The sequence below is a fragment of the Erithacus rubecula genome (genome assembly GCF_903797595.1).
Source record: "Erithacus rubecula genome assembly, chromosome: 3".
NCBI lineage: Eukaryota > Metazoa > Chordata > Aves > Passeriformes > Muscicapidae > Erithacus > Erithacus rubecula.
This window is the reverse complement of record NC_136689.1, coordinates 28,376,203-28,403,984: the sequence shown is the minus strand read 5'-3', so window position 1 is coordinate 28,403,984 and position 27,782 is coordinate 28,376,203. Positions and strand designations below refer to the sequence as shown.

General features: G+C 41.3%; 1 protein-coding gene across 1 annotated transcript in view; it reads right to left on the bottom strand.

Moving 5' to 3' along the window:
• The window catches only part of RAPGEF5 (Rap guanine nucleotide exchange factor 5), a 154,848-nt gene extending 127,269 nt beyond the window's left edge, over window positions 1-27,579 (bottom strand). Inside the window, exon 1 of the mRNA XM_079302279.1 lies at window positions 27,268-27,579. Coding sequence (XP_079158405.1) covers window positions 27,268-27,456 — 189 coding nt within the window. The 5' untranslated portion in view covers window positions 27,457-27,579. The remainder of the gene's footprint in view (window positions 1-27,267) is intronic.
• Between the last annotated feature and the right edge of the window lie 203 nt (window positions 27,580-27,782).

Below are 27,782 nucleotides of genomic sequence, written 5' to 3'. Positions count from 1 at the left end.
AACACTGCCTAAAATAAGCCTGGAAGTGGAGGTGCACTGGCACTGTAACAGGAAGATCATGTTGTGCTGCCTCACATTATTCCAACTTGCAAGCAGCATAATTAATTCCTTGCTTTGAGAAGGATCCAATTCTCACTTGGTATATTGCAATCATAAAAAACTGCCATCCTTCACACCCTGTAAGAATGACAGAATCCATATTTCAGTAACACTACCTGCTTTTTCCTCCCTGAATTCTTGTTCCTGTATTTTTAGAAAGAGAAGGGACGAGGAGCCACAGAAGCATCTACTGCTGTTTACCCTTCCACGCTCTTCACAAACCTTAGTGTAGTTCCCTGCATTACAGTAGCTCCATATGGAAATACTGTAACATATAAGCCTAATTTCCCTCTCCTGTGCCCAACAAAGATGCTGTAAGAGCACAACACTGCCTCGGATCCCATTTACTCTTCCTAGTCAGTATGTCATTAGCACCTCGATTCTGCAGCAACCCTTCATACCGTCACTTCTCTTGGTTTCCATCCAAGTCTTTCATTTCACAAGTCTCACTGCAGCAGCACAGTCAAAGTTTATACATAATTTCCCTGCTCTCTGCTCCTTTCCCAGGCTGGTGTTGCCAAAGACAGAGAGGGTCACCCAGGGAGAACACTGGTGCTGCAGTGTGCACTTACATGACAGTACAAGATGAAACTCAGCAAAAAGCAAGAATTTGGCTGCCTTCTAAAACAGGGTTGCAGTGGTGATGGATAAGAGAAGAGAGATTGACATCACCTACCTGGACTTGTGCAAAATATTTCATACTGTCCCATGCATATCCTTATCACTAAAATGGAGAGAGAGGGATCTGATAGATAGACTGCTCAGTGGATAAGGAAATGGATGCACTCAGAGGGCTGTGGTCAATGGTTTGATGGCTGTGTGGAGATAGTGACAAGTGGTGTCCCTCTGGGACCATAATATTTAACATCCCCATGTTAACATGGGAGCATGGACAGTGGGATTGAGTGCACCCTCAGCAAGTCTGGGTATGACAAGTTCAGGATGTGACTAATACTCTAGAGGGAAGGAATTCCATCCAGAGAGACCTGGACAGGCTTGAGAGCTGGGCCTGTGCAGTCCTCATGTATTTCAACAATGTCAAGTGTTAGGTCTTGTGCCTGAGCTGGGGTAATCCCAAACTTGGACACAGGCTGGGTGACAAGTGGATTGAAACCAGCCCTGTGGAGAAGGACTTGGGGCTGTTGGTGGAAGAGAAACTGGACACGATCCAACCATATCCTGGGCTGCACCAAAAGAAGGAGGACCAGCAGGTTGAGGGCAGTGATTCTACACCACTACTGCACTTTTGTGAGACCCTCACCTGGAGTACTGCATCCATTTGTCAGCTTCCCAGCATAATAAAGATGGGGATCTGTTGGAGGAAGCCTAGAGGAGGGTCACTAAGTTAAGGAGAATGGAGCACCTCTCCCATGGAGACAAGCCAAGAGACTTGGGGTTATTGAGTCTGGAGAAAAGAAGGCTTCAGGGAGCTCTTGTAGCATCTTCTGAGGGGGCAAACACGAAGGACATAGATGGACTTTTTATCAGGGAGTGTAGTGAAAGGACAGCAGGTAATAATTTTAAACTGAAACAGGTAGATGTAGATTAAATATTAGTAAGAAACTCTGAGGAGTCTGCAAAAGGTGTCTGATGCTGAAAAGAAGTGGAGAACAAAACCTAAGCTTTTACTTTATCCTTCAGGCCACAAAGTGCTAGATCTCATGCACAGAAGACAGGAGGAACTCACAGCCCTGAAATGGGACAAGGGAGGACAGGACAATGGATTTTCAGTGGCAGCCTGAACCCATATCAATGTGGGGCGAAGAAGAAACAGTGGAGAGACCATGAGAGTACATTTACCCTGCCATGCAGGTACTCAACCACTCAAAATTTCTAAAAGCATTAGGGAACTAAAAACTGGATAGGGGAAAATAAAACAAAACAGGAAGTGGCTTTCTGGAATAGAAAAAATGATCTTTCATATTGATGCTAGTGCAGCCTATGTAATGTTGAAACATTCATTGCAGTTAAGCTGAAATTGATACAGAAATTTAGGATTTTTATGTCCATTATATATCCTCTTTTCTTTTCTTTTCTTTTCTTTTCTTTTCTTTTCTTTTCTTTTCTTTTCTTTTCTTTTCTTTTCTTTTCTTTTCTTTTCTTCTCTTTTCTTTTCTTTTCAACTTGCCTCAATAAATATTAGGTACTGAGTACACCTCTGTTCAGCAGACTCTGCTTTGGCTCTTGGGGACAAACAGGTCAGTAGCCTACAGAAGAGGAAGAGATAGTGGATAAGTGGTCCAGCCTATCTTCAAAGACCCCCAGCTTTTGGGTGGCTCTCTTGGGGAAGCACCACTCCTCCCTGAAGATACCTGGCAAATATAAGCTGCTCCCCCAAAATTAGTTTGACATGCACACTGATTGAAAATACATTTGCAAATCACTCTAAGAATGAGTCTAAATGTGCTTTCAAAGCAAATTAATTAGTCATCAAGCAAACAGCTCATCTCTCATGAAAACTACCTTGGAACAGTTCTTGGTGCCCACGCCAAGTGCTGCTTTCTAGCTACTGCCACGCTGGCATCCCCACGTGCCTCTTCTCCAGCTTGAGGAGAAGCTTTGCCAAGCCCCATGTCAGGGAGAGGACAGGATGTCTGTGTGGCCCAGAGACAGCAGACCACACGTGCAGGAGACCCAGAGCACGGGGTGTCCTCCAGAAGGGCAGCCCCATCACACATGAGTAGGTGTGCATAGGCAGCTTCATCTTACCTGCTGAGGATGCAGGAAGAAAGAGGAAGATAGAGGCTTTGTGGGCTGGATGATCCAGAGTCTGTACTACAAACATGGCAGAGGGGTGGCATTGTCCTAGCTTGGGGACACAACTTGAGAGGACAGCTGGCACAGGAGGCCCAGAGAAGGTTTTGGAATAGGACTGCTAGTATCAAATCTGAATACACCACGGAAAACTTAGTCTCAAATTGGGAAATATTATAAAGGAGTTTACTGTGGTATTTAAAATCACTCATTTCAAGGAGTAGAGTAATGATGTGAAAAGAATGGGAGGATTAAAATAAAGTGACCAGCAAGTAATTAAAACAACCAGAAGGAAATACTTATCTACAATCTACATGATCAGCTTATAGAACTATAAACCAAAGAACTAAATATGCCAGGTAGATTTCCAGAAGCAGAGGCTAATTTAATGACTAATACTACTATACAAAGGCTATACCTAAGTTTAAATTAGCATTGCTTCAGCTGTACAGTTATTTTTTAAACCAAGTTGAGAATTTCTGTCATTATTTAAAGTTAAGCATGCGAAGATATCAATAAAAATATTATAATATACCAGCACAAAGTGATTTTTTAGAGATTTGAAAAGAAATTTGCCTGCACACTACACAGCAAGTATACTAATGGCTCCATTGGAAAGAACAAGCTGTATCTTACTGTAATCTGCTGATTTAGTCTCTTCCTTGGGAGAGTACTGAACCAGGTCCACTATAGCAACTCCCTGTGCATTTACTACAACCTGGTTAATGTTCTGTACAAGAGTTAATGGTACTATAGAGCATGGATTTAGTCGTATCTTTTGGAGATACATTTGATTTTTCTCCTAATTTCTAGACCTGGGATTTTGCTTTGGCCACATCTCAGCCTGGGAGAATGACTTGCCTACAAGTCGCTTGTGCTTCGCCTCCTGCCCAAGCTGTTCCAGCAACTGCTGATATTTCTGCCATTGCCAGCACTGCAGACACAGTAGCATCAGCAATGCTCCATACATCTGCTAGCAATTTAATCACCAGCATGCCCAGAAAGAAACAAAGTGAGAGTGCTCTGAGCTCCAGTTCAAGTGCTCTCCTCAGCTGGGATTTAGTGCAGTGGTAGCAGCCAGCAACCTGTCTACACTTGAATCCATACTGTAACACCTCAAAAGAGGCTACAGAAATTGTAGGAAAATAATAATTTCAAATAAGGAACAAATGTTTTGCCTTTCTTTTAAGAGCTACTGATGTTCATGTGCAGTTAGCAAGAAAAAGTGACAAAAATGGGAAGGAAGAATTTCTTTTTTAGTCAAGATTATTCTTTTTACTGAATCTTCTAGAGTGGGATTTATTTTAAAACTAACAGAATTGAGGAAAGGCAGAATCATGGCTTTCTTCCCCAGTAAATTGTTCAAGCTTCCACTCTAGATTTTTCAAATATCAAGGTTTTTAACTGGTTGTATTTCCAAAATACAAGCATAATATTCTGTGCTTAGGAATTAGTACTGTGCAATCAAACTTCACCTGTTTTCAGTTTACAACACACTCATTAATATCTGTATGTTTGAGCAGAGCTTAATTTGCAAACATGTCCACAATCAACTCCACGCTGCTGAGCAGTTCTAGAAACAGTTTTCTTATGTAAAATTTAGCAAAACAATTGTTCATGATTTCAGGGCACTGTCAAGATGTCCCTAAAGAATTTAGTATAACATTCGTGCATTTCAAACTGGATTACTCAATATATTTAAAATTAAGCAAATGCTTCAGTGTTGTTATTCCCTAAATATAAATAGCCTGAACAAAAAAATCGTCTCATTTTGAAATGCCTATGGTGTAGCACGGACTACCTGGTAATGAGATCATTTCTATTCCCTGACAGGGGGATTTCTGCAACTACTCAACACCTGAATCCTAAATTGGCTAATGTGACCACAAAGGAAATTATATATTCAGACACATACCCAACAAGAATTTAAGCATCTGAACCTAAAATACATTTTCACAAGTACACTCATGCTGGAAACTTCTCACATTCCAACCATGAGAGCGTATGGAAAAGGATCACAAATAAAGCTGAATACAAATTCACTCTCAAAAACAATCATCTGCTTGTACTTTTGTCTCCAATGACCATTCAGCTCTAAGAACACAGTGGCTCAGGAAAAATTTTAAAAATCCACCAGAGGTATTTACTTAATTTCCCTCAGGCCTCTCTCCCACTCCATGCACAAATCAAAAACTAATCACTTGTGTCTCAACCAGATTTTGTTCTCTCATTGTGAACCATGACAATGATAATGCCATACAAGTGACAGAAACCACCGCAACTGTTACAGCTGATAGAAACCTATGGGGGTTTTTCACCAAAAAGATTGGCTGGAGTTGCTAAAAGCAAGCAGCTACAATAATTAGAGAGTTTCCACTCTAGCCCTGATCCAAACACAAATCCTGAGACAAAGCTGGGCTGTACCTGCCTGGCACACCCTCCTCAACCTGCAACACAAGAAGGCAGTAATTTCTGCAGGAGTAAATGCTCATTTATTCCCAGTGCTTCTTGTGCCAGGCAAGGAGTGGGGGAAGGCAGCAAAAAATTACTGAACAATATGAACAACCACTTTGCCACCTTTGAATGTTTTGCATTTGACATCTGAATGGCAGTTGTTTTAAGGCGAAGTTAGACACGGGTGTTGTGTTTAGCAGATGAAACGCTACCGTTGTTTGAGGGTGGCTGGATATGGGGAGTGCTGTCATGAATCCCAATCCGTTTCCATGTGGCAACAGATTTTTCCTTGTTGCTAAGGCACAGCAAGCAGAGTTGGTTGGGAAGCTAGCTGACTTTCAGCGGATATCATTCATATGAAACCGTAGAATATGCCTGACTTTCTGCCAATAATATTTGTAACAAACAACCTTCCCCCACTGCTCCACTTGAAACCACTGTTAGAACTCACGGGTAATGAAGAACAACCAATGTGACAGTTCCCTGCATTAATATTTAAGATTAAATATAAAACCTTTTATAAAGGATCTTTTTTATAAAGGAAAAATCTTCTCCTGATCATCTTAAACTTCTTATACTTAGGCGTAGCATAAAAAGGTCAAGAAGCTGTAAAAAGAAAAATCTGTATTCAGCAGAGCTTGCAATTTAGGGTTCCCAGATGAGCCTGAAGAGCTCTCTGGAGAAATCCAAATGGGTCATTAATGAAAGAAAACCAAGGAGATATTGTCATTTATTTTCTGCATTAAAAAAAAAATAAATAAAAACAAAACAAAAAAAAAAAAAAAACAACTTACAAAATAAGGTATTTTATGAAGGGAAACCCACAATTCACTGTTCATTCACACTTCCTCCAAAACAAAAGAGACATGAGAGGAAAATGGGTGCTCTTTATCAAGAGAAGCAGTGCTCTTTATGTTTAAACTTATTTCTGAGACAGTGAGAGCTAGGAAAGCTATACATTTAGAAGCATCTAGCAAACTAAATATAGCTGAATGGATTTGTGCTTCAAATGAAACTAATTTTTACTTAATCTGGCATAAACCATTCACTTTCAAAGTCTCTGGAGCCTAGCAAGGAGTGTAATTTACTGTCCAAGAGCAAAATTTATTTTCAATGCCCTTTTTTATGCCTAAAAGAAGTTAAGAATATAAAATAATATCAGAGAAGACAATATGGCAGGGCTGGTTGGTTTCTCTCTCCCTCTTCCCCAGTCCTACCATGGCAAAAAGCCCAGGATAAATCCAGCTTCAGCAAGGCACCAACACAGGCTCCTCCATCTGTATCCTGTGCTTCAAATGAAACTGCAGCATCCTGACACCCACCCGGATTGAGGGAGAGGGAGGAGTGGGGAGCCAGCAAAGGGGATGCCTTGGTTAGGAACCTTATGATACTAAAGAAAGGAGACACCACCCTGCTGCTAATGGTGGTTTCCATCAGATTAAGTGCCCTGAAATGACAAGCTGGTCCTGTCCTCTCTACACCTCTTCTTCAGCTCCCCATTCCTGCCGCTCTTCTCCTTTGTGATTCCATGTGTGTCCATGAAGCCACGTCCTGAACCAAGCTGAAGAACCAGTGGCTTTGAATTGGCTCATTAAATAGAGATTCATTTCAACAGAGATGGTTTTCCTCAGTGGGGTCACTGGGGAGCCACACAAACAGGATCCCCAGCAGGGCGAGCAGCTGTGGGATACGGAGGGAGGCAGGGAGGGACAGCTGTGCTCAGAGGAAGCACTTGTTTATGTTAAATTGAAACTATCCAAGGAATGATGGCATAAAACACATCTAATAAATCCTTTTTATGTTGGCAGAGCTCTGTCAACATAAAAAGGAAGTTAACTATGCTCACAAAAAAATGACAATACAAAATTCAAGGGTGTCAGCAATGGGGAACTTTACTTCCAACTCCATGTTCACAGCTGAAGCAAAACACAATTCCCATGTCATCTCCAGCTGTAGATTGCATGGACATAGTTTGAAGTACGGAAACAGAGTTTAAACAAGATTTCTCTTTCTTATAAAGAGAGAGAATGGACATTTTCAACTCATATGTGAACACAATGTTTGCAATGAGATTTCATTAAATATGAAAAGAAAGAATCAGATTTCTACTGCTTTTTATCATGCTTTATACAACATTTAAATATGCAGAGTACACTTAATTGTCTATTCATATTACTCCGTTAACTAAACTTTATTGCAGCATTTCTGCTCTAGTTTGCCAGTTCAGCCATACACTTCCTAATGCTATCTTACAAAATTCCCAGTGCATTTCACTTTTCCTGGCTGTCAGCAACATTTCACAGGAAAGCAGTTTCCTCCCCTTCTTCCAGTACAAAATAGGCACTGTGTACAGACTGTTACCATAAACATTTAGCAATATTGCCATACTCATATTTTTTTAAAACTCGGCACCTAATAAATACAGTAGATGGTCTTGTCATCTACCCTTGTGTCCCTGGCCACCAGCATCTGGTCTGGTTTTGATCTGGAGGGCAGCACACAAGAGAAGCTGAGTAAGGGGGTTTAGTGATTGATAAAGTTCTTTGTAACAGCTAGTATTTCTAATGATGGAAGTTATAATTTGATAGTACAGTATTTGGAGCCTTCGAGACAATGTGCACTGGATATTCCACACTACAATTAAAACTATGTTCCCAGTGACAGGTTACTGCTTATTTTCAGATAAATCTAAATGAAGACACCAACAAAACAGTTAAAAGAGAGATCAGGAGTAGCAAAATGCAGATTGTCTGCATACTTAAAAGCTTTTCAAAGTACCTCTGTTGACATGTTTCTTGTGTTGCCAGCAAAATACCTTCTCATGACATATTTTCAAATGAAAAAAAAAAAAAAAACCAAAACAACCCAGCATGGCACATCTACTTAGCAAAAGCATTCTGAAAGCCAGGAAGCCTGACTTACAAGAATTCATTAGTAAAAAGAAATTTATGAGGAAATTGTGTGTCAAACACAAGAATAAACACTCAGGTTGTAAAACCTTCTTCCTGGATTTTTGGTAACTTCACCAGACAGCATCCTGCACAATTTCTCTGGCTTTGAATTTTGTCCTGCACAGAGCAGGGGTTGGATCAAACAATCTCCTGGAGCTCTCTTAGCACCTAAATAATTCTATAGTTGTCTCCTGTTCCATCACTCCCAGACAATTTAATTCTGCGGGCTGTACCAGGCACTGGAGAAAAAGTCTGTGGAGCTTCAGGAAAACCAGAAGTACATTTCTAGATGCATTCTGTGTTTAAAAAGAGGCTCCTAAAATCATGAAAATCATATTTTCATGTTAGCCTTCCACCAAAACTTTTCTCTGTCACACTACCCACTGTGGCAGGTCTCAAGTGCTGACATACCCGAGCTGTCAACATTACTGCAGATAATACTGATGCCAGAACCTGACCTTCAGCAAGCCACATTTTTCAGAGGTTAAATAGAATAAAAATTTTAAAGCAGACAATCAAGTAAGTGATTCATCTTGCCTGTCACTACCAACCACCCACCACGTAGGTGTAAGTTCAAACCTTCCCTCTCTGGTGTCAGGCAAAACCAGCATGGCTGGGTAACTTGATTTTTGCCAGCCAGGCTCAGGAGCCTTCTGATGAACTGCCCCATAACACAGCTGCAAGGATGTTCACCTCCACCACAAGAATTCTGGCAAACAGCAAAATAATAAGAAAAAAAAACCCAAAAAAACGCAGAAAATATCCAAGATTGCTGCAGCTATTTCAGTGAATGCAGATGCAGGAACAAAACCCCAAATATTAGCAAATATTCAGCAAATCAGCTGTGAACGATGACGACAAATGACTAAAAATGTCACTATAGAGAGCATATATTATTGAGTAAGAAAATCCATTATAATCTCAATTCATTCGGAAGCAATTTGCAATTAAAGAAACAGTTTTGTAGTTTTCAATAACTAAAGTATCTTTAATATTTCAAGTAAAAAATGACAAAGTTAAAATTCTGAGCTCTGATTATGATTTATGAAAATACCTCCAAGTAAACTGCATTAGTTTACTATTTGAAAAATGCCTGTCTTTCTGGTAACACTTTTAAATTTTCTTTTAATACACACAGATTGTCTATTATTGGGTTTACAAGTGCACAAAGGTATGTTTTCAACGTCCCTGTAGTTTAATGTCCCTGCTCCCAGAGAGCCCTGTTTTTATCACTGCCTGCACAGAGGGTAGGTCACCCATTAATTTCCCAAACCTTTTTCCTACTAGGAGAGCACAGTTGCTCCTATTAGGTAAAAGACATTCAAACTCTTTGTTTCTGAGAAACTGGTTTTCTGATTTCAGAGAGACCAAGTGACTCACTGGGAAAAGCACCAGGCTGTTCAGTGCACCTCAGTTTTATTCCTGCACCTCCAGTGGTTGCAATGGAAATGACCATGAGCATGCTCTGAAAGCACCTTGAGACCCACAGATAAAAATCTGCTATCAGCTAAGGGCTAGAAGCACACAAGGTCACCTCCATGTACCCAGGGCAGCCCCACTGCAAGCCCAAATACCTACAGGACACTTAAAATGCAACAAATCTCGAGTAAAACCGCTGACTTCTGCTTTTCTTGCTTCTGAGGTTTACCAAGAGCAGGAGCAGCCTTGAGGGTGGGTGGACAAGCTCTGCTTGAAGAGTTTTGCATTACAGCCTTAAGAGTTTGGGAATCTGCAGTGCTGTGGTTTGTATTGGCAGCGCTCCGTTACGTGACCTCTTGGGAACAATAATAATTGCACTGACAGTAGCTCTTGGCACAAACCAGTGCCAACCTACTATCAACCAGAGAGTGGGAGTTCCTCACCACTTCCAGAAGAACAGCTGTAATTTACTGTTTTGTAGGAAAAACTATTAAAGCTTAACTACTTTAGTTTCATGAAGCAGTCAAGGGCTCACTGCACAGAGAGCTGAAAAGCACTCAAGACACAAAGAAAGAATAAAGCTTTCCCTTAGATCACACAAGCAATTTTTTGGCAAAGTAGATTGGGAACTCCTCAACTGCTCTTGGCAAAGTCTCAGAAATACTTGGAACTCAGCTACCAGCACCTTCAAGCCATCTGCAGAGTGAGATCTTACTAACTCTGATCACCTTGCAAATTTTTAGTCTGGCCATTAAAGCAGGAACAAATGTAAACTCAAGTGCAAACCACTCCAAAGGGTGGTTTGTCACCTCTGAGATGGGGAGAGACCTGAGAAACAAGGCAGTTCAAAAATATCTGAGTTTTCCAATGTGGCAGAAACTACTGCATGCCTATCATTGAATCCCAACTGCTTGGCACACAGAGCAATGTGGAAAGTAGTGTGCAATAACCATTAGACATGGAATATGATTAGAACATGAAGAGTCTAGAATATATGAGTAACCACTAAAAGCTGTTTAGGTTAATTTAGCTTTCACCAGATTGAGAAGTTACAGAATCAGAAAATATATATGCAAGACACAGATGAGTTTTGTATGTTTCTTTTTGCCTCAGTAAAACTGCTCAAATGTCAAGTAGCTAAGAGATAGAAATTTTACTTAGCATGATAAAACCAAATAATACAAATTACATATCCTGTGCAAATTAATCTCATAAGAAAGGCAAAGACATGCTCAGCACCCTCACAAGGTCCCAGATACAGTTCAAGCATCTTTAGACAGGAACTTCCTTTGTGAAAATAGGTTCAAGAGAGGAACACAGCCTTTCAAGTGAGGCAAGGCTTTCACCCTAATGAGGCAGATTTCCTTAATTATATTTTTCATCCTTCAATTTCATTACCTGCCTTTCTTCTGATATATATGTTTATTTTAATTCTTTATTCATATAAACAATTGTTTGCACACATTTGATATTACTAGCACATGGATATGTCTCTTCAGGTTTATGCTGCATTATTTTGAATTTTCATTCTGCAGATTTACTCATTGTACATTTAATTAAGTCTACCAGTCAGCCTTCCTACTGCTGTAGGAAGTTTGATCCCTGTTTGGAAGGGTTTTCTTTATCTGTAGAGAAACTCCAGCTGGTACCAGGGAATTTTCTCTTTTTGACCTCAAGTTTTGAAAGAAAAGGCCTTGATCCAACAATAGACTTTTGAAAATACCATGAATAGAAACTGTTCTATTAGGGTTCTGCATTTATTATTTATTTTTAAGACAGCATGGGCCTTCAGAAGTGATCCCTGCACCTCTCCTCAGCCTTAGACTGTGTTCAGATGTGCAGCCAAACTCAGTTTAAGCAAAAAGCCACAAAATTTGACAAGATGCTATTGCAAGATTAGCATCCTCTGAGATGATAACCTCACTCAAATTCACAGACAAAGAATATATCAAACTGTGTTGCACTAAACCTTTTGTGGAGAAAGTACCTATGAAAAAGCTATTTTAGGCAGCCTAACTAAACAAACAAACAAACAAGCCTTGCTTGAATTTGTCCCACATCAGTCTCTTGTCCCCTGTGATGTCAATAATTTCCCTCCAGCAAAACTAGACCTGGCATTTAAAGCAGAAAGTTCCTACATCTGGCATTTAAAGCAGAAAGTTCCCTTTGTTCCATTTTTAGTGCATTACAAAGCCTTTAAATGACTTTTAAGGCATTTTTCCCTGTAAAAGAAAGATACTCCTCCATAAATAGACAAAAACCCTCACAATTTGAGAGTCAACTGATTAGAAGATTTTTCTGCTTTCTACATCTGATTAAATTATCTGAATTAATTAACCTTTAATTAAATTTGCAACTATTATCTAGTTTTCCATCCCAACAGAAGTCCCACCATATGATATCTATATCCTAGTCAATCTTATTCTCATACTCCAAGGCACATGCAAAGGAAAAAAACAACTAAATTAGCATGAAAAACATGTGTGCAGTGGAAAAAAAGTACAGTATTACAGCAGAGCAGGGATCTGAGGTGAATTGTATGTTATGAAACTGAACAAACATGTCTGTGTAAGGTCTGTCTCTTGACAAAGAGGTTGAATTCTTAAAGTTTTAAAAGATGTCTGTACATCAGGTGCTGAAAGGAAAATTACTCCTCCAGAGGAACTGTTGTCTTAAACCAGAAGCCTTTTGGCTTGAAAGTTGTGCTTGACTTTTTCAAGGCTGTTTTAAAATACACACAAGGCAGTAGTCACAGCCTGCACCTGCAGAATCTGAGATAACCACCCAGGAGAACACTTCATCCCTCACTGGAGACAGCAGCAGCAGCACTGTAACTATTTTTAAAGAAACACTCATTAGGACACGTAGGAGAGAAGCAGAGGGACACAATGTGAACAGAAGCTTGCTTATCAGCTGTGTGAACGGGGCATACAGAAGAAAAGCAGAATAGCCTCTGCATTACTCACAGGCAAAGTGCAGCTGAGTGTATCCTGAACAGAGCAGCCTCAAAGAGCCAGCAGAACCGTCTGCTGATGCCAGAGTACAATCAGAGGAAAGGACTCACACACCACTGCCTGTCTACAGGGTCACATTTCCACCACCTGAGGACAGCCAGCACTAGGAACAGTACACTCAGAGGAGCTTCTGATCACAGACTAAGGGGCAGCTCAGAGATTTTGTGTGTTGCTTGAAGCTGAACCCTTCTTGCCCTACCACACATGCACACCAGTGCCCAGGACTCTTCAGGGTCCTCCCTTATGTATCCATGGAAAACAACAACACAGAACTGAGCCACCTTCTTCTGCTTCACAATGTTAAATCTTTATCCTAAGATCCTTGAAGGAGTGCTTTGTCCCATGGGAATAAAAGTAGGTAAAGACTGAACACATTTTTTCATGTTCTAGGGGCAAAGAGAATTAACTGTCTTATTCTTCAATATTCTGCATCACAGCCAATCCTTGCAACATTGATCACTTCAATATGCTGCTATCCTCCTTCCACTTACCCACTGTATCCTAGTTACCAGCCTACTCAGTTTTAAAAGTCACTAATAAATATCATTTTAAGTCAGCAACTGTGTTCTGACCTACACAAAGCAGGAGGTGGGAGAGATGGGGAACTGCTGTCTTGAAAAGTTGGTTTAAGCAATATGCACATGGAAAATTATAAGTTAGATTGAAATCAGGGAAGAAAAATTATCCAAAAGATTAATATATGTTATTATTCCCCCCACAGTGACTGATCTGTCAGAGAGTAGCAGAGATGCTCTGTCAATTTTTCCATGAACACTAAGAAAAAGCAAGATGTCAGTGACATGCTAGCAGACTGCTGGGACATTCAGCTTACTCTCATCAATTCACCAAAGCAGCCTGGGCAAAGCAGGTAATTTCTGTTTAGATTCTTCCAACCTCTTTACCATGACAATCTCCAAGCCCATCCAGCTCAGTCCCTTATTCTGCAGCAGGGGCATGAGACCCATGGGTTAAACTCTGGCCCTAGGGCAGTCTGATGGCAAATCACCACTTACTGTAAGAGACCTTCATTTTGAGATACTCTTCATGCCCATCCCCATCACCTTGCTCACTGCTCCATCCTTTCCCACACTGTTTTTTAGAGGTGACTTCAAACCATCCTTATCTCAATGAAACAAACACCACAAACCACAAGAACTTCATCCATTTTATCCAAACCAGACAAACCCTATAGGTACACTACCTATTTGGTAGCTTCTCCAGTACCAGAAAAAAAAATTGTACCAAAATTAAAAGCAGCTTACAAAACTCTTTGGTACATAGATACACAGAGACTTCTTCAAAATGCAAAGCTTTTAGAAAAAGATCAACAGAAATTTTTCACCTCTATCTAATCTATTTTCTGCTTTTTCTTTATGCAATGCCATAAATTCTGTTTTGGAAACTGGACACAGTAACCAGCAGAAGTTAACTGGACCTCTTCAGTTACATTACTCCTCGTCAGTAAACCCTTGCCTTGGAATTCACCTCCCTGCTCCCTCCATCAGGATATACTCAAAAGATCAGATGGGTTCATAAACAAAGTAATGAGAACGAGAACACTCTGGGGTTTGGAAGATTACATGGGAGGTTTGTTTGCATGTTTGTAGCATGCCTCATGCTTATTGACATTTTTAACCTCTTCATTTGTGCCAAGAGATAACAATGACTAGCTTAGGAGGGAAAAAGTCATGGTATAAAGAAACAAGCATGCACATACTGAAGTTGGAGTTGGCTCAGGCTGAAAAGAAGATGAGTCACAGACTCTCAGCATTTTGCTTTGTTTCTAAAAGTCAGATAACACCAAGAACTGCTAAAGCAAGGGATAAAGATGCAGTCTTTTTCTTGCTTAACTCAAATTTTTTAAAAAATGAAATCAGGTTTCCAGTTTCAGAAGTTTCACAAAATTTACCATTAGCTTTTCAGTGACCAGACACAGTTTTTAAACAAGAAATTAATGTCTCTGGATAGTTTTTTTGGAATTACTTTTATTTACAGAAGGAACAAATGTGGTATTTCCTTATCAATTCCCACCATCCTGCCATAAATTTTCCTGTAACATGTTTTGCTACGAATAAACAACTGAAGTAGGTACTTTTCCACAGCCAAAATAAAATTATTCTCAAAGAGCCTAAGTTTGTACTGTTTTAATCAGACCACAACTGTGATTTAATAGCAGTGATGCTCTGTTAACTACACTTTTCTGCTTAAATGCAAAAAACCATTAACTACAAGGACATTTTGTGTCTCTGTTTTTAGTGAAGTGCTTTACAAGAATAGAGAAGAAATGTGACATTCTTTAAGTCTTTGTTGGTTTACCTGTTAGATAGGTTTGTTCCTAATAGCAGTTTTGCCCAAAAGTCACCTAGGCAGAAAAATAAAAATAAATTATTTTTAAAAGAACAAAAAACTGCACTTTTCCTCATTGCTCTTTCTTCTTTGATGTATCAGAGCTACTCCTTAACAACTTATTCTCCACTCCATCACTAGAGTTTTTAAAGAAAATACTGGTAGGATAGGAGCAGAGTCAAGACATACTCTTGCAGAGAGCTCTGCTCAAAGATTGACAAAGTTGTTGGTAACTAATCTGTGGAAAGCCTTCCAAACACTTGTCCACCCACCAAACAGGAGCTTCACTGGTCATGAATATTCTTACATTGCTTAGAAGAACAGCAAAGCCTTTGACAGAGCATGTTGCAACAAACTCAAGACTGACGTGTTATCCTATTCCATCCTTCTATGTTCAGAGACCACCTACACAGCCACACTCTGCAGCTGTACCTCCAGCTTCAACAAGGACAGCAAGGACTCACCCTAACACAGAAAACTCCTCAGAGGAAGCTAAAGCAGTCTTTCCTGTGTAGACAAAACACTGTAGTTGACCAAAAACACAGCAGTAATGAAGGACAAGAAGAGGATGAAAGAGACTGTTCTCATTGTGGAAAGGAAAACACAAAGATGCCCCAACGTTGTATCCCAGGCTGGATGCTGTTTCATAAAACATATTTATGATGTCAGCATCAAGATAAGCAAATTTTGCACATACAAATTTGGTTTAGTCACAATCAGAAGCCTATAAACAGCTTCAAATGGACCTAGTCAAGGTAGGCAAGTAAACAGTGCTAAATTATGTTTATCCACATCAAAAGCAGGGAAAAACATGCTGACAATTTATATGGCTTTAAAATAACTATAACAGCTGAAAGAAGACAACCTGAATGGCTGGGAAGACATTTTGTGTGAAGAACTAATCAGTGTCCCTGGAGCTCTGAAAAAACAGCAGATTGTTAGGATGAAAATCCTACATGATGCAGAGAGAGAGGAAATTGCATGATTTATATAAAACAGTGGTGCAGTCTCATCTAGAATATTACATTCAGCACAAGCCATCACTAGTTCAAAGGGACACTGCAGCACCAGATAGAGTTCAAAACAAGGTAACAAAAATGATTACAGCATGGAAGAAGTCATCTAGAGAGACTGGAATTGCTTGCTTGAAAAACAGCTGTGAAAAAGAATAAAAAGTTAAATGTACAGATGTTGGAAGTTCCCAGTCTCATAGGAACAGAGGAAAGGTCACTGAATTTAAAGGTAGAATATTCAAAGCTGATCAAAACTAAATGTTTTCATCAATAACAGATTAAAACAAAACTTAGTTTTCCTTCCCTTGTAAAGTCATTGTCACCAAAGATAAGTCTCAAAACAGAAGACTCTCCAGATGCCTTAAAAGACAATTTGTATATGCACAATCTGAAAAGCTGTAACTAAAATGGTTAATGTTAGGAAGCCTCAGCATCAGAGTATAAACTATCTGACTATTTGAAACTAGAATAAAAAAGGGAAAAAAAAAAAACAGTGTGGGAGGTAGGCAATGCAACATTTGCCCACACACTCTCTTGAAAACCCAAGAAACATTATATTTCTGGCTAAAAATGTTACCTCCTTGATTATCCTTAAAACTTATGGTTACAGGACTAGATGAACCATCATCTTGACTCATTACAATATGTTTTTATCTACTCTACGTTCCTCTAAACGAGTTGCTTTGCAGGTTTTTTTTAATAAAACCTCTACCAGTATAGCATAAATATTTTTTGCCACACTGACTTGCAAATGATAATTTATAAATGGAACTCTTTAAGCAAGACTTCAGGTAAATTCTCAGTTTATGCATACACTGTATGAACTGAGGACAGATATCTGAATGGAAAAAAACCAAAGAGACATCATTCCTGCTGCTCAGCTTGGACACTCACCAACATTAATGCATGTCCTGGCAACCTGAGAGACCTATTGATTTGCAACCATTCATTCAAGTGCAGTGAAAGCTCTAATTGGATAAATAGCTTTGGTTAAACTAATCTGAAACTCGTTTGTTTTGCTTAATGACATAAAACAAGAAATTAAATATCTGCTCAATGTTCCTCTTCATATCCTTCAGCACAATAGTAAAAATATAAATAAAGAGATATTAATTTGGCTACCATTATTATTTTTTTGCATTTTATGTATTTTGTTGCAGCAATTGCTGTCAAAGGCAATTACAAAGATACTATTTATGAATTACTGTGCTCCAACAGGCTCAGCATTTTTATCAATCTCTTTTATACATGTGGAATAAAGAGAACAAGTCTTTTAATCATTTGCAGACACTTTTTGAGCTGACAGAGTGCAACTTTGAGATGGTATGCATGGTATAAGTTTCTCAAGTATCAAAATTCTAACTTTAACATGATTATTCCATTCTTTGTGAATGGAAACTAAGCTCTGTTTAGATTTTCAAAAGTGTTTATAACCGTTAAATCTAACAGGATTATAAATTTTTGTTTCTTAAATAATTTTTTTTGCCAACAAATTGCAAGGAAGGCTACTTTAGGGTATTCCCATACACAAATCAGTGTGAGCACTGACAGATGTTATAGTTTATCCTGCTCAAGTCAAAACATACTCAAATTTGGGATAGGTTGTGTCCTCCTCTTTCTTCTTTGGCAGCTAACTACGAGATTCTGCTTCAGTTCCTTCAGGGCTTGGATCTCCCATGGCCTTCCTTAACAAACACCACACAGCCCAGTTTGTCCTGCAACACAGATTCAGCATTGGACTCACAGCCAACACCCCCAGATTTATTTTTACTGCCAAGAGGCTTCAGGCAGTGCAGAAATGACAAACCACAACAAAGCACTGGATTGTACACGAGCTGGGATCTAGAGCAGATCTATGTGGTACTTTTGTCTCATTCCTTCAGCCACCCAATAAACAACAGCTTCACAACTCTCAAAGCTAACCATGTGTGTGCACTGTTTTCCTCCCCTTCTTTCCATATTTTAAAAATCAATTGATGTATCACTGAACTGCATTTGCCTATGGGATGAAATGGAGCATCTCCTCAGCAGTGTGCAGTAGCAGTCTATTGCAGCAAATGACTACCACATCCATCTGAAATTACAAAGAGTTTTAGGTCCACTGGGTCTCACTCTCTTAGAGAGAACTTGGCCAGAAAACCACAATTAAATGCTTATCATCTTAAAAAATGCATAAACAACCCCCAAACACCTGCTCTCACTCCCTTTCCCAAGCCACATCATAAAGTCTTGATGTTCAGAAGTGTTCTGGACCTTGGTTTTCTATTGGGGGTTTTCTGTGGGATTTGGGTTTTTGGGTCCTTTTTTTTTTCCAGTTTGCTTTTTTAATGCAAAATGCAGTCCTTCCTGCTCCTCAGTACTGACCTACAAACTGCACACCACCTACTCCATCATGAAGGACATGGTTTGACATACATTTCTGCCACCAGTGGTATAATTTCAAACAGCCACTGCTCCTTGCTTGGTGTCACTCATTCCACAGTCAGGGTGCTGATACTAACACATGCACCACCTGCAGAGAGGATCAGAAAGGGCAGCTGCAGAAGCTACCACAATAAAACACACACACATAAAGATAAAACACACCCTGTAATTAAACAAAAGATTGCTATTTCTTTCTTTATTGCTCTAACTAGCCCATATATGTCTCAGTTGCATAAAGGCTTGAGTATGAGGTGCAGGAAGCAGGGAAAAAGGGCAGTCAACAACAAGGAGAATATAATTCCTCACTACTAGTATTTCAAAAAACGAAAACTAGAAATCATCTATCATTTTAAGATGTAATGGGTTAATTCAGTTCTAAAAATGAAGGCAGAAGATCCTTACTGATGCTATGAATACACATCTACTGCTATTTATAGAGATTGAAGAGCTTTTTTCTCCTTCAATCAGCAGAATATTTTTTTTTTTTGCACTATAAAAAAGTATAGTGACTTTTAATCAGTTAGACCACTGTGTCTCTCTGCAGGAAAATATATTTCAAAAAATGAGTTAATTAAAAAAAATTGTAGAGGATTTAAATAATTAAATTAATAATTAACCCTAGCTTAATACAATGTCCTTGAGAAGATCATTTTACAAGGTCTAGCCCAAACCAAACAATAAGTTAACTGAGATAAAAGACATAGTGATAATAATGAATAGCTACTGCATTTTATACCTAGAATTTGCAAATACTCACATTCTGCTTCCATGGCTTTTAACTTTAGAGCCCAAATGACTTCTTTTTTATCATTAAACGCATGCCAAAACTACAAGTTTAATGAAAAATGTTTAAATTTTACCTAGCTTCAGCTTTGTCAGCCCTGAAAGACTACAAAAAACAGGGCACTGTCACCCTGCCCAGAGGTACAAGGTGTCCCATTTGATTTCCAGCCCTACAGCTGAGCCCAAACCAACCTCAAGGCTCTTTTTCTAAGCACTGATGAGAACCCTTTTGAGGAGATGGCTCACATCCCCAGGAGATGAGTGTGTGACCAGACCTGCAGCATCTGGCTGCCTGGTGATCAGGCACAGAAATGCAGCCAGACCCATCAGGGGGCTCAAGGGCTTTAGCAGAGCCAGACCAAAAGTCTGCAGCCTGAGCCATCACTTCATGCACTGGCTGCTGCACTCAGCAACTCAGCACCTGCCTGGGGTGAGCAGAAACCATGGGTGGGAAGGAGCACTTCATCTGGAATGAATAACCAAATTATACAGTATAAAGTTATACAGCACTAGTTACATAGCATAAGTATAAAGAAAAAAGGACCTTCCTTTCCTACGTGTGAAATATTACTTTAATTGTTATAAAATTAGCATAAATCTGTTTTATTACAAGTTGGGCTGAAAAGTTGGCATATTCTCCTTGCCTTTTTTCTTTTCTCCTTTTGAAAAGCTATCACTGTCTATTTTCAGCATTTTCATCAGCATAAAAATGCACAGCTTGTTTTGCAATTTCCTCACAGTGCAAATGGAATTTAAACCACTGGGGACACACAAGTAACAACAGCTGAATACAAATCTTAACAGAGTTTGTCATAATTGTACAGTATGGTGCTGTTCATTCATCCTGGCAGCTGGGAAATCTAGTGTGAATTAACCAATAATACAGGTTTGTAACCAAGCAAATTAAAGTATACCATTCCACTAAGTGAATTTTGCTTATTTTCCTGTAAGTATGTAACTAAGGGGACAATCAGCTCATATTTAAATGAAGAATTTCAGTAGGATGTAACACTAGCAGAAGTTTTGCAAATACACTGATTTTACTTCCAGTGAAGTTGATCGTATTTCCTACATAGACTTCCTTGATAGTTTTCCAATCCATACACAGCAGTACCACATCTGAGGATCTGCAAGCTACATTCCTTAGGAAGGGGAGCAAAACCAAAAAGCAGTGAGATCCTTGTCCAAACAGACATAAAACATTCAAGGCTGATCAAACTTGCTTCTGCAGTACTTAACTTAAGGCTCTATTTCCAACACAAGACAATAGGCTTAAAGATTGAGCACAGGCAAAATGAGCTCAAGGTAATTTCAGCTGGAGCTAAATTTGCAGCATGGGAAAGGGGTTACAGTCAAGTCTGGTTTATGGTAAGCAGGTCAAAGAGAGACTTATCAGGATGTGCTCTGGACCAAAGCAGAGAAAGGAAACAGAACCTCTCCCACAGTTTAAAGCAAGCTGCTGCATTTCTGATGTGTCAAGAAATCCATGTCAATTTTATGCAGCTTCCATGAACACAAGCCACATGATGGCACCTACTCCCCACACCTTGGCAGCAGCACCTGCTAGAGCTGCATCTGGACTTTCCCAGGGATGCTAGAAAGCAGCTGACTTGTCAGTCCAGGAATTGCCAGCCTCACTCCCAGTGCCACTGCAAGACCACAGGCAGTGGGCATCATCCTATCAAGCAGGCTAATCCCAAACCTCAGGGAGAAAAACAGCTTTGCATTCTGCAAAACTTACTGTGTTACATCCTGGGGCAGAAGTGTGGGTTTACTTTCCATTTCATTCAACTGTAGTTAATCAAATCCAGGCGTAATTTCTCAGATGTCATAACACATGGGCTAATTAAGAAGTATTTTCAATTTAGTAATTCACTGAAGACTGACTATGAAACAAATTATTATGCAAATAAACACATGAGACACTGAAATTCCCCAGCAGCTACCATGGTCACTGCTACTAAAGCTATTTTATTCGCTGCTCAATATTTCATGTGTCACCAATCACAGAGCTGACAAGTTTAAGGATACTATAAGTGATATGCGAAAGATAATTATCTTAATCAAATACATTTAGCAGGAATACTTAATAATCCTGATTACAATAGGGAAAAATTCAAGACTACTTACCACAATTATTTTTAGTCACATAAAAGCTGCTAAAGCGATGGGGGTATTAAGTTACCAGTAGAACTTCTGTGACAGAATTGAAAGCAAAATGTCACTAATATCAATCAGTTGACTTTGATAATACTTCTGACAATAAAACTTCCAACCCACTAAGTCAATCCAGCATTTTGTGTGCTGATTTCAGCCAGTACAGCATCTACACAAAACATCACTGCATCTTTCTAGTGCAGAAGAAATGTCAACATTAAATTCTCTACAGTATATATAAACATAGGTACCTGTGAAATTACTATGATTTTTTTTTCTGCTCATTAGCAACACTGGTAAAAAGATCATAAAGGTGCTAATGAAATGTCTTGATGGCACAAAAGTGGAGGTATTGCCAAAATCCATGTAAACAGAATGGTGTACTGGAAGATTAGGATCCTTCAAGAAGTGTAATATTAGGAAAAGGCTGCAATTCAGCAGCATGAAATACAAGGTCACTCAGGCACCATGAGGATGAGAAACTGCCAACAAGGATATGGACTGTGATAAATGTCAGTCATTTGTGAGAGGATTATTTGGGTATGAAGCAGATCTATCTGCTCAGCTCAATCGAAACCTAAATATCAGCCACCACCACGATGTAAGGACTGTAAATTCTGAGTGCTTCCAGCAGCCAATTTCTAATGTCCTGGCAATACTTCATCAACAACACTATAATCTCCCCAGCTGCCAAATGAATTGATTTGAGAATAGCTACTTGAATGACATAAGCAAATGAAATCTCCTAACAGGAGATGAGGAGAAGTTTAGCAGAATGTAGGTTGAGAGGATCTGATACTTCATTTAATTAAAACAGATTGCATATAGTTTGATTTTTTTTCCTCTGCCAAAGAGGAGTTGTCTCCAACAGCATGACAACTGCTAGTGCCAGAATATATGATAGATATCCCTAATGCACTCCAACCCTCCAGCTATTTTCAGCTCAGGAACCTTCTGTGCCTGATGAGGATTTGTGTCCTTAATACATTTCTCTTCCATGAACTTCTCTAGACTCACCCTGAACTCATGTAGACTTTTAGAAGCTGCACCACAGTTTCTGTAGTTTATTTTCAACCTGTAACCCCATAGTCAGTTTACATCCTGACAAACATACAGCAAAGTAGCTGCTCAAAACAAGGCTAAGACAAAGACAGTCTGAGAACATCTGCCTGGCTGAAGACCTCTAGGAATCTCACAGAAGTAAATACAAGGTCTCAGAAGAGGAAATACTCATGGTATCTCTTCAGCTTTGATCAAGCCAAAAAGTACATCCCATGATGAGAGTTTCTACAGACCAGCAGGATATTTCATAATATCAGAGTAATGGGGTTTGACACCATGACATCCAAAACGTTTTCCTTTTGTGGATCCACTGCTGTGACAAAGAGCAACATTGATGCTCATGTGTAACAGTATTTATCTGTGTGCAAATATGAACCTAGAAAGCAGAAGAGGTGGTTAAAAAGGTGTGTGCAAGACAATTCCTCCTCCTTCCTTGCCCTCTCGAGAGCAGGATTAGTTCCATAAAGAATGAAACTGTGTGTGGTGAAAAGGAGTTTTGGCAAGATGGAGTGGCCTGCAGAGCCTCTCTGTATGAGCTGTATGTCATCACTAGTCACAAGAGATTAGGGAAGACAAGAAGATATCTTTAGCAGGCAGCAGGAAGAGCAGCAAAGACGGTTTATAAGCAAAGTCTTCATGCCTACTGCATGAACACTCAACACACAACTCTAGGAGGCAAACTGTGAAACAGAAGGGTCTTTCCAGAGATTTTGAGAAAAGACATGGCAGAGGGGAACAGTTCCACAGGGCACCATGACCCACCACAGCAGAAACCTCCTCTGCCTCTGCACAAGCTCTCAGAAAAAGGTTGAGTCATTTTTCTACTATTTTACCCAGCAGAGGATGATGAGTAAAATCTACACCTTGCAGCTCAATGTGCAAATGCAAACAAATCACCCATGCCACCTTGGATAACTGTGCTACACCTGCCCAAAGAATGAATTTAACAAAAAATACCATCAAGGACAAGGTCAATGTACAGTTCAAAGATCAAGAGTTTTAAAACAAACATTGTCCCTAGACAAGGAGATGGACATTTGTTTTATCTAAATGACTGAAGCAGTGGAGTGTATTCATGTTTACTGCTCACAGAATAGAAACATCTAAGTGGGGTGGTAACTGCAGCTTTTTCTACAAGGTGCTTTTCCATCTCCAAGTTCTTTACATGTATTAGTACTAGACATATGCCAACACAGAAAGCAAAGAATACATATTTGCTCTCCAGTTTTTGGGGTCACTGAACTGAGAGAGAAATCTAATTTTGTTACACTGTATTTTCAATTATTCCCATTTCTAGTCACAATTTTCAGATAGTCTAGTGTGAAGAGCCAAGGACTGAGATGTTCAAACAGATTGAAAAAATTTATTTCACCCCTACTGATTTTCAAAATGTAACCAACTGTTTTAACATGTACTACCCTCTACTACACAATGCTTTCCTTTCCCCTGAAGCCCAGGAAGTATTTGAACAGCATGAAGTGAAGTACATCCTTAAAACAATTATAATACCCTTAACACTTCCATTATATTTTATTATCCATAGTCCCCAGGCATGCACACATGTAGATTATCTGTGCTTTATAGATGTGGAAGGAAACTGCACTGCAGGCAGTCCCTGAGCAAGTCAGCACCAGAAGCAGAACTCCTCTTCAGGGGTCATAATATTTTTTCTAGGAAATTAAACAAGCCAGGATTTCAGCTGGTCAGCATTTACTTGAAAACAGCTCACCTAAATTAGCAACACTCCTGATAAAACCAGCTGGACAAATAAGACTCAGCTTGGTGTTTAAACAAGAAAAAAGGCACAAAGAAAAAGTCACTGGAGAGGAAGAACAGACTAAGTATTTTTCATAAGCAAACAGAACCTCTGAAAATTAACTTTGGATTAACTTGAAATATTTTGTTGAAGTGGAAAAAGGGAATCTTTGTTTCATATGTGTTACTCTTTCTTCAACCTTATTTTAAAACTTCTAAAATTTTAGGGTCATGTTTAAAAGGGAAAGGATAAAAAAATGCTGCATTTCATTGTTCTAACATACTCCTTTCCTCTCCCAAATACTGTAATTTCCAGGGTTTAAGTTACTCTTCATATTAAATAGAAGTATATGAAAAGTGTCATGCCCCTAAAAGTTCATTTTGGGGGGGAAAAGGCACATGCACAGAGCAGACAGGAATCAACGCAGGTACTACTAACAAAATCAAACTGCTCCCTGGATGATCACACATGTAGGGAGACATTCCTTGCACTTCAGGTGTCCACTTTGTCTCCAAAGGGACAAGCAAAGCCCTGCTGGACTCTGTATGACCTGCTCCTTGGAGCATTCCACTAGGCACTTATGCTGCTGAGTAATTCCAGCTGCAGGATAGTCCCTGCAAACCCAGAGATGGCAGAGCACAGCATTCCCATTCTCCACGTGGGACAAAGACACTGGTCCAAAGATCCTGATTAGCTACACAGCATCTCCACACAGCATCTCCCTCTGATCCAAGGTCATAGAATCACAGAATGGATTGGAAGGGACCTTAAAGACAATCTGGCTCCAACCGCCTTGCCATGGGCAGGGACACTTTCTGCTAGACCAGGTTGCTCAAAGCCCCATCCAATCTGCCCTTGAACATTTCCAGGGATGGGGCATCCACAACGTTTCTGGGCAATCTGTTGCAGTGTCTCACCACCCCCACAGTAAGGAATTTCTTCTTAGCAGATCTGCTGGGTTGACTCCATACTGCCTTACAGACTCACCATCCTCCCTCCAGTCTTCCTACCAAGACAGACAGTTCAAGAATAAATTTACAAGATGACTGGAAGGTGAAGCCATAGGTGACACCACCACTAAATCTGTCATACTGTGTATGCTGGTCCATAACACACAACATCAGCAAAGGCAGGCAGAGTCTCAGCTGGAAACAAGAGAGCACCAAGGGTTCACCAAGCACCAAGTGAGGAGCTGCATGACCCAGGAGCCACCCAGGCTTCTCACCAGGGTGTTAACTCACCCACAACAAATATTTACAGAGTATCTGTTTTACCACTCACTTGTCAAATGCTTTCAGTAGGGTGAGGAAAAACCACCAGAGTAAACGTGAGGCTGCTCTGCATGGTGTCTCCCTGAAGTGTCATGAATTTGTTTTGTTAAAACTGTTTCAGACCTGCCTGAGAACTAAAGCTGTTACCAGCAGCAGTGCTGCTCCCTCTCTCCTCCTCACGGAACACTTACTCCATTTCTTTGGTAGTGTGTTTACAAGGAGGAACAAACTACACTCCATTCAGAAAAGGACTTTCTTCATTGGAAGAAAGATCTCTGCCACCAACATCCTCCGAGGGCAAAGCAAGACTTAGCTGTTTAACTGCACCCCCTTAGCTCTGAGTTCATATGGACAACTTGGGTTGTAATCAGGTGGATTGCTATTTCAGCAGAACAATAAAAATCATTAGGCATCTCCTTACAGGTTAGTCTTTATTTTGTGTGTTGAATGTGCCAGAGGAAATAAATTAATGTATGACTGGAATCTGAACCCACATTACTCAAAAACAGCTATTCTACTGTGAATTTATATCCTAACTTAATCCTAATTATCTTCCTTGCCTATATATCCTCTTATAACAAACCATTCACCCAGGAAGTTTGGTTTGACATTCACACCCTAGTATATTTCACAACAACTTCCCCATACAGAGAAATCATTTATTTACATGGGCAAAGTACTGCAAAGTTGATGAGGGTACAAACACACACCATGCTGACTTCCACCAACTCTCTGCACAGTAGTTTATCAGTGCACTGAAAAAAAACAGCAGCTCACCTGATCCCCAATGCAGACAAACCCAACCCCGTGTGAATTAACCCATTGCATCATTTCGACTGCTCAGGAGGTTGGTTACAATCAGTGCTGGCCTGCAAGGAAGGTGTGATTGACTGCCATTGATGGGATGGCAATGTCTCCTCTCCACTGGGAGAGGTCGGAGCCGTGAGCAGCTGCTTGTCACAGCAGTTCCCAGCCATGGCAGTGTCACGCTGTACTTTACAGGAGCACTGACTGCCCTGTGAAGACACACCACCAGCCTTTTGGAAAATGGGTGAAACTCACTGAGATTTGGCTGGGGATCTCGGTTATGCCCACCTGACCCCCACGGCCTCAGTGTCAGGAGACAGGCGAGGTTGAGGGCCAGGTGTGCACATCCCAACTTCACTCCATCCCATCTTCACACGCTCCAGGACACGCTGGAGCTCTCTGCTGGAACACGCGTGTAAACCGGTGTAGTAGCACAGGTGTGCTGCACCGCAGAGAGAAGGCATCCGCCCGAGGCGAAAATGACAGAGGGAAAGAGCCACTCGGGGAACCCGAGATGGGACAGGGTGAGGAAGCAGCTTTCTCCCCTGGTATCTCACGTTACACCAGAGCTGGCAGCGGCCAGCCCCCCGCGGGCACCTCTCCCGGTGGTACCGAGGTGCGGCCCGGGCATCCCCTCTCCCTCCCTCCCTCATTCCGCCCCTGCCGCCGCCCGGGGCAGCGCCGAGAGCCGCGGCCTCCGCGCAGCGCGGCCCGGCCGGGGTCGCTGCGGGCGCCGCCCCGCTGCCCCGGGCAGGACACGGAGAGCAGGGCAGGGCGAGGGCGCTGCCCCGGGCAGGACACGGAGAGCAGGGCAGGGCGAGGGCGCTGCCCCGGGCAGGACACGGAGAGCAGGGCAGGGCGAGGGCGCTGCCCCGGGCAGGACACGGAGAGCAGGGCAGGGCGAGGGCGCTGCCCCGGGCCGCCCGCGGCTGCCTCGCTCTCTCCTCACTCACTCACCCGGCCGGCGGCGGCCGCGCTTTTCCTCCGCAGCGTCAGCCCGCTCCGCAGCAGCGCCGGCAGCTCCCGCAGCTTCTGCCGCAGCTGCACCGGCGGAGCCGGCTCCTGGGCTGCGCCGCCCGGGCTCCAGCTTCGGGCCAGCTCCGCGCCCTCACACGGCGACGGCATCTTCACGGAGCCCACGGCCATGCCGCATCCCTGCCGGGCTGCGGCGCGCAGAGCCCGCCTGCCTTCCCGGCCCCAGCCCCAGCCCCTGCCGCGCTCCCACCCACAGGCAGGCACACGGCAGGCAGGCAGGCAGGCGGGCACAGGATAGGCACACGGCAGGCAGGCAGGCGGGCACAGGATAGGCACACGGCAGGCAGGCAGGCAGGCGGGCACAGGATAGGCACACGGCAGGCAGGCAGGCGGGCACAGGATAGGCACACGGCAGGCAGGCAGGCAGGCAGGCAGGCGGGCACAGGATAGGCACACGGCAGGCAGGCAGGCACACAGCGGGCGGGCGGGCAGGCGCT